A 14,015-nucleotide genomic window follows, 5' to 3' on the forward strand; every position below is an offset into this window, starting at 1 on the left:
ATGTACGAGTGCGTCGGTGAGGAATGAGCATTCAAAGACCAATTTAAAAACCAAACAGTTTATTTATTATATACATTCAATAATAATGAAGAGAATAAACAGAAGGCAGACACAAGGATGGCAAAATAAAACATTGTGAGAAAATACATGTCACTTATTGAAAAAAAAAAAAATCACTTGGATAAATGAGCTTTTAAGAGCATGTGGCATTCAAAAAAAAAAAATCCACATGCAGATTCAAACTCATTTATTAAATCCCTGTACAAAAAAAACTCCCACTGGGTTGACTTGAGCACAGTGCAGGGAGTCGGGGTCAGCGGCCGAGGAGAACTTTTGCTTCTGTATGGCTCCAGCACGCACCTCTGCTGCGCTTTCCTAAATAAGATTTACTCCCATTAGAAGAGACAGAAAGGAGCAGGAGTGAGCCCACAGGGGTCACCGCAGCTGCACGACAATGATTGCACCACCTCAACGAGAGCCTCTGCCAACTGAATGAGGTGGAAATGTTACTAAATGAGCATCTCGTGTGGGCAGGTGCAGAACTAGTCTTGGAGGAGGCTGCCAGGTCCCCAGCATCATCTCTGCGTGGACTTTTCTTTTTGTAGAACTTAAGGTCAAATTATCACGTCATTTTTTTAATTCTATTGTCATCATAAAAGCAAACCACAGGGGTCCAGACATACCAAATTAAACTTTACACATCTGATATGACTGGTGATTACCACGAAGACCACAGAGGCACAGAGCACAGATAACCCAGATTATTCGAGCGGACCCATAAAGCAACTGTGGGGCCACTTGCTTCTATCTCCCTTCATCACTCCTGTCTCCTCGCATCACGCAACGTCCGAACTCTTTCCTCCTCCTGCCATGTAAACACCCCATCCTCCTCCTCCTCCTCCTTAATCTTCCTCCTCCAGCACTATGATTTGAATTCATGCACAAATGAAAAGATTCTGACTGACGACCCTTCCCTCTCGCACAAAAGCATGCATAGCAACACTTCTGATAATACTTGTGAGGAATAATAAGACAAAAAAAAAATTAAAAGAGGTAATGCGCGTCAAAGAAATACTCATTGGACCTACTGCACAGTTTTCACAATCATACAAAACAACATTACCCCTCCTCACACTGTCCGCTCCACCCTGAGCGCACTGTACCCCCTGAAAAGTGTTTTTTTAAAAAGACAGCAGGGGACGTTGTTATCCTGTCAGCTAATGATTAATGGCTCAGCTGCTCACCTTCACCATCACCAGCCGCGATTTCCCTGGACTAACCGCCCACACATTGTTTCATTGTTCAAAAAAAAAAAAAGGTGGCCTCCGCTGGGCCGACATTGTGTGGACGTCTCCCTCCGTTTACCTCGCCTATAATTTGGCCCTACTGTATCCCCTCCGTCTTTCTGCTTATCCCTCATGACTCCCATCTGCTCTGATTTCCCTTGTCTGCAGCAAACACCTCTGCGTCTACAGCATGTTTACTGAAAAAAAAAAAAAAAAAAAAAAAAAAAAAAAAAAAAAAAGAAGCCGATAAATTAGTGTGTGGACTGAATTTAATTGAGCATGGTAGTGTTCCTTTGCTGCAACCGTTTTTTTAATGTCTCTTTGCAGACGCCGCTTCTTAGGGTGCTGAAAAATACAGCTTCAACCTACCAGATATAAAAAAAATATATATATATAACAAAGGCAAAAGGAAAAAAAAACAAACAACCACAAAAATCAGAAATACATCAGGACCAAAAATGTGCTTTCTTCAGAAAATCTTTGGAACCAAAAAAGGCAAATAATAGCAACAAGAACACAGTGAGAGTATATGGAGATGTGATACATACAGGACAGAGACTCGGTCTAGAAAGATTCTGGCTGCCAGTCGTTTCATGGTGCCTTCAGACAGACCGGTGAGGAGAATTTTAAAACTATCTGGAGTGAACGACCCCAGAGAGCGTGATGAAGGGTTTAAAAATGACAAAATGGTGCCGACTGACAGTGTGTGTGGCGTCCTGTCACATTAAAAACAATGAATATAAATAGAAAGCGTTTCAATTCTCATTACTTCATTACATGACTGCTATCTCTACGTTTGACTGTGTTCTAATCTGGGCTGTTCTGTCAGGATCTACAGTTCTGCCGAGCTGAGATCAGTCACCATTTTCACGCACAGAGCTCGAGCACAGAGCAGCCCTGCCTGAAGCCTGCAGGCGTTAATACATCTCAATTGGCCGGGAGGGATTCCCATTTGGCTGACTGGCAGATGATTCGTTTCCCACGTGGGCGTTCCCGCCTCAAATCTGCTTCTTTTTTCTTTTCTTTTTTTTGCTAAATCTAGTTGTGTTCGTCGGGTTCTTTGTCCATCTGACCCGTTGTTTCACTGCATCGCAGCTACAGCTGGAATGTCTGACGGTTCAGGAGACAGAGAGAAATGAAGCGAGTCCTTTTTTGGAAGAAGCACTGTGAGCCTTATGGGGGAGGTGAACTCTCAAAATGGGCATGCGTACAGGGTCAGCTCAGAGCTGAACATCTTAGTGCTGCAGTAATAAATGGAATATGTGCAGAAGTGAAAGGATCTGTCACTGAAAGTAACGGACATTTTTCTATGCAGCTTCAAAACAAAACAGACGAGAGAATAAACTGAGGTAACGCAGAAAAAAACAGTCACTTGTTTTTGTTTCCTTGTCGTTTTCACACTTTTTTCGTTGTCTTTTTTTTTTAACGTTAGTTTTCTTGTGTTTCCTTTTACACTTGGGGGAGGGTGAAAAATATTGGAAAATGACAAAAAAAGAGACTTATTCCCATGCTGTGTTGTTTAGAGTTTGTGGTTTCTGTCAAACAGATGCTCCCTCCCTCTGGCTGAACGTTCAGTACTCCAGCTTAACAAAATACCAAGAATAATTCCTACATCTTCTGTGTTGAGCAGTCCGAGCTTGATTCATGTTTTCAATATTAAACCACGATGCTAAACCAGAGGGACGACTCCGTTGTAATGTAGTGTTTAAAAACAAAAGTACCATTCATTTTTTTTATATGCTGTGGCATCATTCTGTGCACTAAAGGAAAATGTAGAGAAAACAGTAAGTGTGCGTGTGTGTGTGCATGTGTATATAGGTGTGATTAGGTCTTATAGGGCAGTGGATATACTGTAAGTTCAGAGACTTGTAGGGGAAAAAAAGGTTTGTAGTGTGCAGGCTCACACAGGAACAGCAGTCTCTCTCCTCCCAGCTCCTGTAGTGTTTCTAAAAAAACGTCCCAAATTGTGCCCCCGTAGTTCAAAGTAGCAGGCTCCAGCTTTTTACGTGGGACACACTCGTGGCAGTTTTGTCATTGTTTCCATTTCAGCGACAGACAGAAGAGTACAGAAACAGAGTTCGAGTTGATGATGTGGCAAAACGACCTCTCTCGCCACAAAAATGAGAAAAAAAGAAAAAAAGAGGAGAAACAAAACACATGAGTTGTCACTATAGTCCGCCTGCAGAAAAATGGAGGGGAGCTGCTGCCAAACAAAGAGCTTGAAAAAGGGTTTTGGAGCGATGTGAAATTCCTTGGGTGTGATTTGTGGTTTTTAGTAAGGAGCGAACCTGCTGTATCCCGCCCGGTATAAGCTGGCCTGAAAGAGACAGAAGGGACACGCGGTCACTGGGTGGAGAAAATTAAGAAGTAAAGCCATGTATCATTGTTGTGAGTTCATTTCTACTCTAGAATCCCACAAATGATACATTCATTGAGCCAAAACTGCAAATGTGTACAGACATTAATTCATACTGTTTCAGGGAAAAGTCCCACTGTGTATCCAAAGATGAGCTAACATTAGCAACCCTGCGCATCTACCATGAACTCAATTTTACTCTCAATACCAACATGACTGCATCTTAACAACTGTAGGACATCAGTTAGTCGTATATTTAAAAGGAGAAGTTTTGTCTTGTAGAGTTTGTGTCAGTTTTCTCACCATGGCTCCGACTCCGTAAGCAGCAGCAGCTGGAGTTAAAGCATGGTAGGGATCTGTAGTGTACACCCGGCCGTAACTAGCAACACAAACACAACATACAAGAAGTTACTCATTTATCAAAGGTATCCTTTGAAGTATACAGAGGACACGGATGTTTACATGCAGGTTTCAAACTTTTAACAACAATCAGCTTTAGAATTACTTTGTGAGAAGGAGATGTATTCATCACATTTGTTTGACCTGATATATGAACACAGAATGTGTCTCAACTAAGCTGGTAAAAAATGGTAAACTCATCATTTTTATCTCTGGTCCAGACTAGAAGCTTTTTTTTTAAGTCCAAAAACAGGCCTTTCCTAAAGCTGCTTCCAGAGTGTGAAAATGTTCCTGTCACTTCAACAATCTTTTTCAATAGTGATATATTGGCGATAATGCTGTGGAGCTGTCATTCACCTGAATTTGTGGTATTTCAACAGAAGATGTCGCTGCCATATTATAATGATGTGATGTGGTGCATATTTTGCCAAAAAAAGTGTGAGAAGAAGATAAACAACACAAAATGACCTTGAAACACAAGTTGTTTCACAACAAAAAGTTTTCAAGAACTAGATGGTTGACATGACTCTGGGTGAATAACACCTAGTGTTAACAAAAGCTTTTACCAATTTCACACAGGACAAAAAACACAGTAACATCCAATGACATCTGGCTTTTGTCTTCAATAGGAAAGGCTACAATCGGCATTCATTCCCAAGTCAAATGACTGCAGTATTTGCAGGTGTTTGTGGGCTCCAGCTCGAATTGTCTGAGGGAAACGTGACACCTTTCCAAAGCATCATTCAGTCGGAGTTGAGTTTGAAGGAGAGACGTAACATTGTCACTGGCCTCCATGCTGCTTTCTGCTGTTGCCTGTTTTTGCATGTTTGTGACGGTGAACATGAACGACCAGAAATAAATCTCATCTACTGCATATGGGACAAGAGTCAACCTGCTAATTTGTTGAAAAAATGGTCTTTGTCTATTTACAAAAAAACTCTGCAGGGTACCTTTAAACTAGTTTACACTTGTTTACACATATGTCATTGTGTTGTGGTGTCGACTGGCACAGAACACGTCATCATTTAATCATATTCAATTGTCTACCTCACCATGTTGCCATACAGGTACATTTGACCTTTTCATGGTCAAAGAATTGCTGGCTTTCACTATCATCTCATCCACCTGTTAGTGTAATTGAACATAAATGTCCTCATACAGATGTATGCGGCTCTGAATTCCTCTTTACATTGTCCTCTGTACTGACCTCAGACACTACAGTCCACCCTTACAGTCTGCACCTCAGCACTTCTGCTGTACAGTGCACCAGTGTGTGTGTGTGTGTGTGTGTGTGTGTGTGTGTGTCTGTCTGTTTGTTGATGTGTGCCCTGCTGTGTCCTCACCTGTCACTGTAGGCGGCAGCTGCGGCGGTTGCTCCGGTTACGGCCGCAGGCTGAGCGTAGCGATAGGCAGCGGCGGCGGCAGCAGCAGCAGGGTAGCCTCCCTAGAGACACACACACATGCACACACACACATAACAGAACTTACTCACATGGCCGTGAGGAAGGAGACACCTGGGTTAAGGTGTAAACAGAGATGGAATATACTGACATTTTATTCTAAGGAGCATCTAATATTTATGACTACCTTACACAATGTGCCTCATTTAGTCACTTCTGAAGAAATTCAAAAATAAATAATTAATTATGCTTTTATTAAGACTTATATAGTCGTATTATTGTTCATAAGTGTCTTATACAGACTTATAAGGGCCTTATTACCCATTAACTAACACTTATTACAAGGACTTTAAAGGATAAGTTCATCCAAAAATGAAAATTCAGTCATTTACTACTTACCCCCATGCAGATGTTAAGTCGGGTTAACTTTTGTAGTACACATAACATTTTTGGAGATTCACAGCAAAACAGTGTCCTCCTAAGCAAGTGAAGTAGATGGGGACAACTGAAAAATAACCCTAAAATGGCTTCAGCTTCCATCCATACAGCTTGTCCAGTGTAATCCAAGTCTCCCGAACCCCCGGGATCACAAATTAATTTGAAAAGACCTTATTTACACCCACTTCAGACGGGGTGCATACTAACACTTTTATCTTAGCAAGTCCCCATCCACTACAGTTGTTCAGGAGAATGCTGCAACGCTGTTTTGCTGTGAAGCTTCAGAAATGTTTTGTTGAATACGAAATTTCACCCAGCTTTCCATCAGCACGGCGTGGCGAGATCATTTTACATTCAGTAAAATTAACCTTTACCTAACATTTAAAGTAACCTTTCCTTACATACTGTATAATATATGACTCAACCTTTTTTCATACATATATACATTTAAAAACGAAATAGGGTACATGGCAGTATATTCCATTTCTGTATGAGGAAGGAGGAGGTGGGCTTGGTGTTGAATGTGGAACAAGAGTGCTTTATCAGTGAGACAGAGAGGGGAAATTGAACTGTCGAGGGGGAGTTAGATTGTATTATTACCACTACAGGAGAGGGGGAGGTTAAAAAAAAATAAAACAGTGGAAGACAAAAGGTTCACACAGTTGAGGCCATATAGAAACCTCACTGTCTGGTCAGGACAGAAGACTCAAGTAATGATACGACAAGAGACATTTACAGTTTGAGGACACTGAAGGTTATTAAAGTCAGAGGTTCTAGTGGAGACACATCTATAACAAAATCTGCATTGGTTATTGTTATCATTTGTGCTTTTTCACATGAATTCGGAGAAAGAAAAGACAGGAAGATGGGGGAAAAATAAAGTCGCACACACAAACACACCCACGCAAGCCTACGCTGACTAAAAACAATCATCTCCTCGCACTGAGACTGCATGCATGACCCAAATTAAAAGTTCAACACAACACCACTGCATTTGAACCTGATCAGAACAGAGCACAGCAAAGCACGACAGAAACACCCCGCGGCATTCTCCGAGACGCCCGCAGGACACGGAGCGGAGGCGGAGGGGGCGGGGTTAGAAAGAACGGGGTGGGGGGGCAAGGCCTTCTGGGTGAGTGATGGGAAAGGTAATACAGTATATCTGCATGCAGCAGCTGATCAGCACATGCTTCCATAATCATCCTGGGAGGGGTCGGGGTGGTTAATTCAGGAAGAGACCATGTTCTCCGTATCTCACATCCCAGGCTAACAGTACGAAACAAAATGATGCAAGAAACCTGAAGTTTACTGTTAAGAAATCATGCTTGAATCCAATTTGAAAATATATGCTGAAATTTTTTTTCTCCTTTATTCATTTTTTATTTTTAAACGTAAACAATTTTTCTTTTCTCTGAAAATAGCCAAGCAGACAAAAGAGACCAGGTTCTCTTTTGAACAAACTGGTAAGAAAAAAAAAGTACACTCAGTCCGATTTAGTAGTTTAGTAAACAAACAAACAAACAAACAAAGCCCCTCCCCACAGTCGAAAAAAGTGCACATTTCAGTGAGTTAGTAGAAAACTAAAGCAAAATTCAAAACAGTGGTGATTTCTTTTTTCATCAACTAAAAGAAAACATGTTCCAGATCAGATCAGAAGATGATTCATAAGATCAGAGGAGGTAGTACAGTAAAACAATGCACACTGTGGGTTTGGTGTTGAGTTGACCCTACCTGAGGCAATCTGGGACTAAGGACTGAGTCCTGAAACACTAGTCTATAGAGAGAACAGAAACAACCGTTGTCAACCTGGATACACACACACACACACACGCACAGACACTCTTGATCACACACACACACTCTTACACCGCATCCGCCCACAGAGCAGCCTTTATAGTGGTGTCATTTCACAGCTCTCTGTTTGATTTTTAAATCAATACAACCGAGTTTGACCCGAGCTGCGTTTAATTGTACAATAAGGGACGTTTCTGTCACAACAACAAATACACCTGAGGCAAAACCCAGCTTCTATCATGGAGGATCTTGTGTTCGTATGCTATGCTGCAAGTGGTGCGTTGTGTTTCCTCACTGTGGGCTCATTCACCTTTATGCAGGCAGCTCTGTGCAGCGCATGACCGGACGCAACATGCAGAATCACCCCCAGAGGGAAAAAAAAAAAAGAGCAGGAGAAAGCTGTGAGGGGAGGGACAGAGAGGCTGTGTTGTTGGGTGGGAGGTGAGTTTACTTACATACAAGTCTGCAGCTCCGTAAAACCCATCCTGATACACCACACTGAGAGAGGAAGAAGAACGGGGGAGGGAGGGAGGGGGAGAGGAGGGTGTAGTGGCGAGGAGGGGTGCAAACGGAGTGGTGCACAGTCCCAAAACCAGATGAACGTCACAACACGGCAAAACACAAAAGAGGAGAAGGAAGAGAGAGAAACAGAGAGAGAGAGAAAGTAGTTATTTCACACCCATGCAGCATGCAGAGGAAATACAACTTCCATTTAAGCTCCACAACTAAAACTAAAAACATTAAACAATAGACTCTTGGGGCTAATAGATAAAGTTCACTGAACTGAAATGAGACCATAAACTGCTATCGCTCCCCAGATACAACAAAACCAAAGCAGTAAAGGTTACCCTGAACAGATCATTTTATAAGGAGAGCTGTAGCTTTGCAGTGGAGCAGATATGGAGGAGGGTATTTCCTGCAGACCCCCAATTTCATCTTGTTTAGCTTTATTTGAATGTCATCACATAAGCAGCCGCAGGGCCATTAACCAATCAATTCTGCTTTGATCTCAGTATCAACGCAGTCACAACCCCATTAGCCAATCATAACAGCACAGCGACGACATGCACAGTAACACATACTGAGGGGACATAAAAACACATCGCACTAAACGTGAATAATTTGGAGCAAATCTGTGTGCAGGGTGACTGCATCTGCATAATGACTGAATGTGTGTGTGCGAGTGTTTATTCAAATCGGCTGGTGGTGGTATCTGTGTGTTTATTCAAATCAGCTTTCAATGGTGCAATCCCATCAGTGCGTCATACTCTGCTGAATAGCTGGTGAACCGGCTGACGATGTGCCAGTTGGACCGCTGAAGAGAGCGGAGTGTGAATAATGTTTGAGCACGACGAGTTTATGAGCACAGCTGTGCTAAACAGAGACCTGGTCAAATAGAATCTGGAAAATGATTTGGGAAATGGCATTCACGAGCTGTTTCTCAATAGGTTTACCAGGCGCTGAACAAAACGATTGATCTCGACTTTGTGTTCCTAAAATGTGTTATATAAAGCAGATCTGGGACAGCTGCAAAGCAAGTCAACAGCTCTGGTTTACAACCGCCGTGTCTGTCTTACCCAGGGTAGGCAGGAATGGCAGGCTGAGGCACAGCAGCCCGCACTGCACTGTAGACGGGCCGGCCTCGGCCCCTGAGGTGGGCGCCGCGGAACGCTGCTGCTGCTGCTGTAGTGGCTGCGGCTGCTGCAGAAGGGTAGGGAAACCCTGGCACTGATGGAGGAGGAAGAGGGGGAGGGGAGAGGAAGATAGCAGAGGATTCAGGGAGAGAAGATAAAGATGAAGGCAAGATAGGACAATGTGAACAGAGAAAATAGGGAGGAGGCCCAGGATGAATTAAGGAGAAAGGAAACAGCAAAGAGAGACGGGGAATAATCCAGCTATCGCCCTGAGGACTCGATATTAATAAAAGTGTCAGGGAGGAGAAATGCTGGGCAAGCAGTGCATTAATATAAATTAAAGATTGGAATGTGACTGAAATTTAAAGTAGGCTTTAGAGACAGAGCTTAGTGTGGGTAAAAGAGAGAGAGTTGCCTTACCTGCATAGAGCTCAGGTCCGTATACGGCCCCCACCATAGGACTCAATTTCCACCCCGCTGATAGTCACACACAGAAGAAGGAACCTCTCATTAATATTTACAAAGACCATAGGATCCTATATGCCTGCTACAATTCAATATTATTATATTATATTGTATAATGTTTTATATATACAAACACATTTCATACACACATTCACTACACCATTAGCACTCTCATTCACAGTGATTCACCTTTATTGTTGGCATTCATAGTTCACTAGGTGCTTAAAGAGCAGTTTTATTAATTGAGGCCTCCCAACAGACCACTACCTTGTTTTCAAAAGACCGATTCCCTCTGCAAGACTGACTCCAAACTACATTGCGATCTGTGCGCTATGTGTTCACTTGCAAACAGACAGTACGAATGACTGATGAATAGTAGGGATACTGGAAGATTTGGTCAGTATCTGCCATTAAAAGATATACGAACTCAAAATTTTTATATTTACAATGTGAATGAAGAAGAACACGGTTTGAAGCTAGAAAGGTGGCAGGGTCCGCCAAATATAAACAAAGTAAAACAGTACGCTAACTTTATTATCTCCCCTTTGCATATCCTCCCTAATTACTTCCACAAATGTATTTATTTCTGTATTTTCTTTTAAAATGTCCTAATGCATCTATTCATTTCTTCAGTTTAGATTTTGGCAGGTTCAGCCCACCATAGGGCTGGTAGGTGGTGGCAAAATTAGAGCGATAAAAAAAGATAAACTGCAAAGAAGTGGTTTGCTGTTGGCCTTACATAATGTGGTCTGCAGGGAGGGAACACTGTGGCTGTGTTGTGTCTCTGTTTAGCTTATTAGGCGGGCTGTGGATCATTGTTAGTGTGTGTCAGTGTGGTTGTTACCATAAGGCAGCGTGCTGAGAGCTTCTCCATTAGGGTAGGGGCTGACCATTTTCTTGTTCGTCATCACCCTGGCGGTGGCGTTATTCACCTGGAGGCGGAGGAGCAGGCGGTCAGAGACAGACAGAACAACTGGGAACAGGAAACTAAAGGAAAGCACAGACTCAAACACAAGGCCAAGGCTGGTATTCGGTATATGGTTTTCTGCTTTTTACAGTAGGATTACATTCAACATGTCTTCTGTTATGTGCTGGTTTTCGCTTGCCCTCATCTTATTGGTTCATCGCTGTGTGTCACAATGTAATTTTCTGTGTACATTTACTGCTAGTGGGTCATTAAAAGTGAATACTATTATTTGGACTATAATTAGTCTGTTACATAATCTCGTTGTCATTGTGAAAATGCACACTTGCTCACACTTAAGCTCTTTAACGTTAGCTGCTGGATGTGACTATGCAGCAACATCTCAAGTGGTTCTTTTCTGAATTCAGTTTCTTTCTGTTGATGTTGTGTAAAATACCTCCCACATTTTTATGAAAAAATCTACATTTGAATTAAAAAAAAAGGGATAAAATGTAACCAAATCAACAATATAAATGTGAATGTCACTGGTGTATATTTTGCCATGGCTGCTAACTCTTCCAGTGCTTCATGTTAGTGAGCATGTTTGTATGTAAAAGCAGGTGGGGGCTGTTAGGAGGGGATTTTTAGTCATCATGCAATTAAAAGCAAGTTGCCCGGTAGGGATTTGGTGATTCATTGTGAAGAGATACAAGGGCTGCCATGGGTGACATTGGTTATGTTGCTGCTGTGGCTACACATAACGGGGGAGGTGGGGACAAAGCAAAAGAGACTGAGCTGCATGTTTTTCTTGCATGCACAGGTGAAAATATTGTGGATTTTTAGGTGCGTGTGTGTGTGTGCGTGTTCTGTGCATGCTGGCTGACATTTCAGTCTAATGCTTAGGCTTTTTTCGAGATGGCTGATAATCTCCTCTCTGAGCTTCAAAGGCTCACACCCCGCTCCCTTGATCTATCCTCATCTCCCTTTGATGGGCTTTAAGAGAAGGAGATTGTGGCTCTGACTGTCCGAGTTTTGTTGCTGAAGCTCTGCATTCTGACTTGTGTGGCGAGCTAAAGATTAATGACCTTTTGGCAAGATGAGGGGAGAGTGTGTGTGAGTATGAGACAAAGATGGAGAGAGGCTGGGGAATCAGAGTGCTTGTGTGCGCATACACGCCTGCACTCTCATTTAGGAGACCATTAAGGCCTAGACTGCCACTCGCGTTGCCTCTCTCATTGAGTCATGTTCTTTATCTGCAGAGATTCATTCAAATGGAAATGAGGTTTACCTCATTTTTCCCTCATTGCAAATGACAAGGTCGGTGGCAAATGATTCAATTGGCCTAGCCTGGCTTGCTAACTGACGCAATAGTCCGCGGGTGTCTGAGCAGAGACATTTTGAAATGTAAATCGAATTAATGAATCAAATTAATGTCAACATTCTCTTTGTATCAGAGTGAAATTTTGTTCAGACTTGTAAGAAGTTTTATGTTAATGACATTGAAGAACTTGGCTTCATGGTGTTTGTGTGAGTGTGTGTGTAGTTTATATACACCTGTGTTTGTGTCATGTGCAATCAATTAAATTGGGTTGACAGGAACACATGCAAATCAACAGAATATGGAAGGCAAATCTCAAAGAGTTCACGATTAATAAAACATTCAGCCTTTCTCATACCACTTTTGCCCTCCCTGAACAATAAATCTGGACAAAATGAAGTCACATTTCCATATGAAACCAAACTTGTGGGGTTTACATACCTAAAAAAAAAAGTATTAAAAAAAAAAGTCATACAAGGGAGAGAAAGAGGGGGTGCAAAAACATTTGTTTGACAAAATTAATAATTATATAACACAGAAAGTACACGCAGCCAAATATGGGCGCATCACATGACCAAGAGTGAGTAACAAACCAAAAAAGTAAAAAAAAAAATAGTTCAGCCAATCAGCAAGCGTCGGATGCAGCATAGAGACCAATCAAAAACAATCGCAGCACTCCCACATCGAACACACACACGAGACAAAGATGGGACAGATACGTTAGGAGGAAGGGATGCAGGTGAGAAGTAAAGAGACAGAGCCAGTCCATATACAAACACAGGAGAACGTAAAGATGGAGTGAAGAGATAGAGAAACAAAGGGAGAAAGTTTACATGAGCAACATAAAAAACTAATAACAATTACTGTTGAAAACAAAACATATATCCCAAGGTGCATCATTCAAATAAAGCAATTAGATTTGGTGACCATTCTCCTGGAAATCTCATTATATGTGGTGGGTTGAGAAACAGAGCACCAAAGGATGGAGGGAGCAGAGAGAGAGAGAGAGAGAGAGAGAGTGAGAGAGAGAGAGGGAGACAATCAGAGAGAGAGAGAACGAAGAGAGACTGAGGGATAGACTGAGGGAGGGAGAGAGAGAGAGAGAGAGAGAGAGAGAGAGAGCAATCCTCATTCCCAAAAAAGGAGAGAAATAAAGTAAACATGAGACACTATGCCAGGCATTAGAACTGTGTGTCACAAACTAAGACCAGTACACTATCACTACAACTACTACTACAACTACTAGTACACAGACAATCCACTACAAGAAAACCAAAAAGAGAAAAAAAATGGCAGCATAATAGAGAGACCCAAAAAACAGTAAACCCCATTTCGGTTCAGAAATGCATATGGTTACACAACGCTGGCTCATTTGATAAGTGATTTGATAACCACATGTATAGCAGCATGCTTTCTAAACAGGTTTTTATTTTATTTTTTTACATTATTTTGCAAAAGATCCCCAGATTAAACACCTCCAGTTTACACTGGTCACAACATTAAAACCAGTGACAAGTGAAGTGAATAATTGATCATCTTTTTACAATAATACAATTTTCTGTTGGGAAACCTTGGGTCCTGACTCCTGGCTTTCATATGAATACTGCTTCATGCAACACCCACCTAAACATAGTTGCAGACTAGGTACATCCCCTCATGGCAACCGTATTCCTTGATGGCAGTGCTCCCCAGGCAGGACAATGTGCCCTAACACATTGTAAAAACTGTTCAGGAATGGCCCAAGGAAGGTGACTAAGCCAGCCTGGTCCCCAAACTCCCCAGATACCATTCCGATCAAGCATTCAGGGGACGTGCCAGACCAGAGAGGATCCATGGAAGCCTGACCTTGGATTGGGCTTGGCTCTGAATCATAAGGGCATCGACACAAGACCTCAGGGGCTGTTATGTCTGGCACCAGGGCATTGTCAGCAGGTCATTTCAGTCCTGTAAGCCGCGAGGTGGGGCCTCCATGGATCAGACTTGTTCCAGCACATCCCATGGATGCTCAACTGGAATGGGAT

At 42.3% G+C, this 14,015-nt stretch overlaps 1 protein-coding gene across 3 annotated transcripts in view; it reads right to left on the reverse strand.

The window, feature by feature from the left end:
• Positions 1 to 42: 42 nt before the first annotated feature.
• LOC311268591 (RNA binding protein fox-1 homolog 2-like) overlaps positions 43 to 14,015 on the reverse strand; it is a 50,051-nt gene continuing 36,078 nt past the window's right edge. For 2 of the 3 annotated variants that reach the window (XM_084372298.1, XM_084372300.1), the window contains 7 exons: positions 10,617 to 10,704; positions 9,728 to 9,784; positions 9,251 to 9,401; positions 8,129 to 8,171; positions 5,385 to 5,485; positions 3,946 to 4,021; positions 43 to 3,603 (listed from right to left, as the gene is read on the reverse strand). In XM_084372298.1, coding sequence (XP_084228424.1) covers positions 3,559 to 3,603; positions 3,946 to 4,021; positions 5,385 to 5,485; positions 8,129 to 8,171; positions 9,251 to 9,401; positions 9,728 to 9,784; positions 10,617 to 10,704 — 561 coding nt within the window. In that variant the 3' untranslated portion in view covers positions 43 to 3,558. Of the gene's footprint in view, positions 3,604 to 3,945; positions 4,022 to 5,384; positions 5,486 to 7,610; positions 7,654 to 8,128; positions 8,172 to 9,250; positions 9,402 to 9,727; positions 9,785 to 10,616; positions 10,705 to 14,015 lie in introns of all 3 variants that reach the window. The other variant, XM_084372299.1, reaches the window with a different exon arrangement.

This window comes from Pagrus pagrus (assembly GCF_965226575.1).
Source record: "Pagrus pagrus genome assembly, chromosome: 13".
Classification (NCBI taxonomy): domain Eukaryota; kingdom Metazoa; phylum Chordata; class Actinopteri; order Spariformes; family Sparidae; genus Pagrus; species Pagrus pagrus.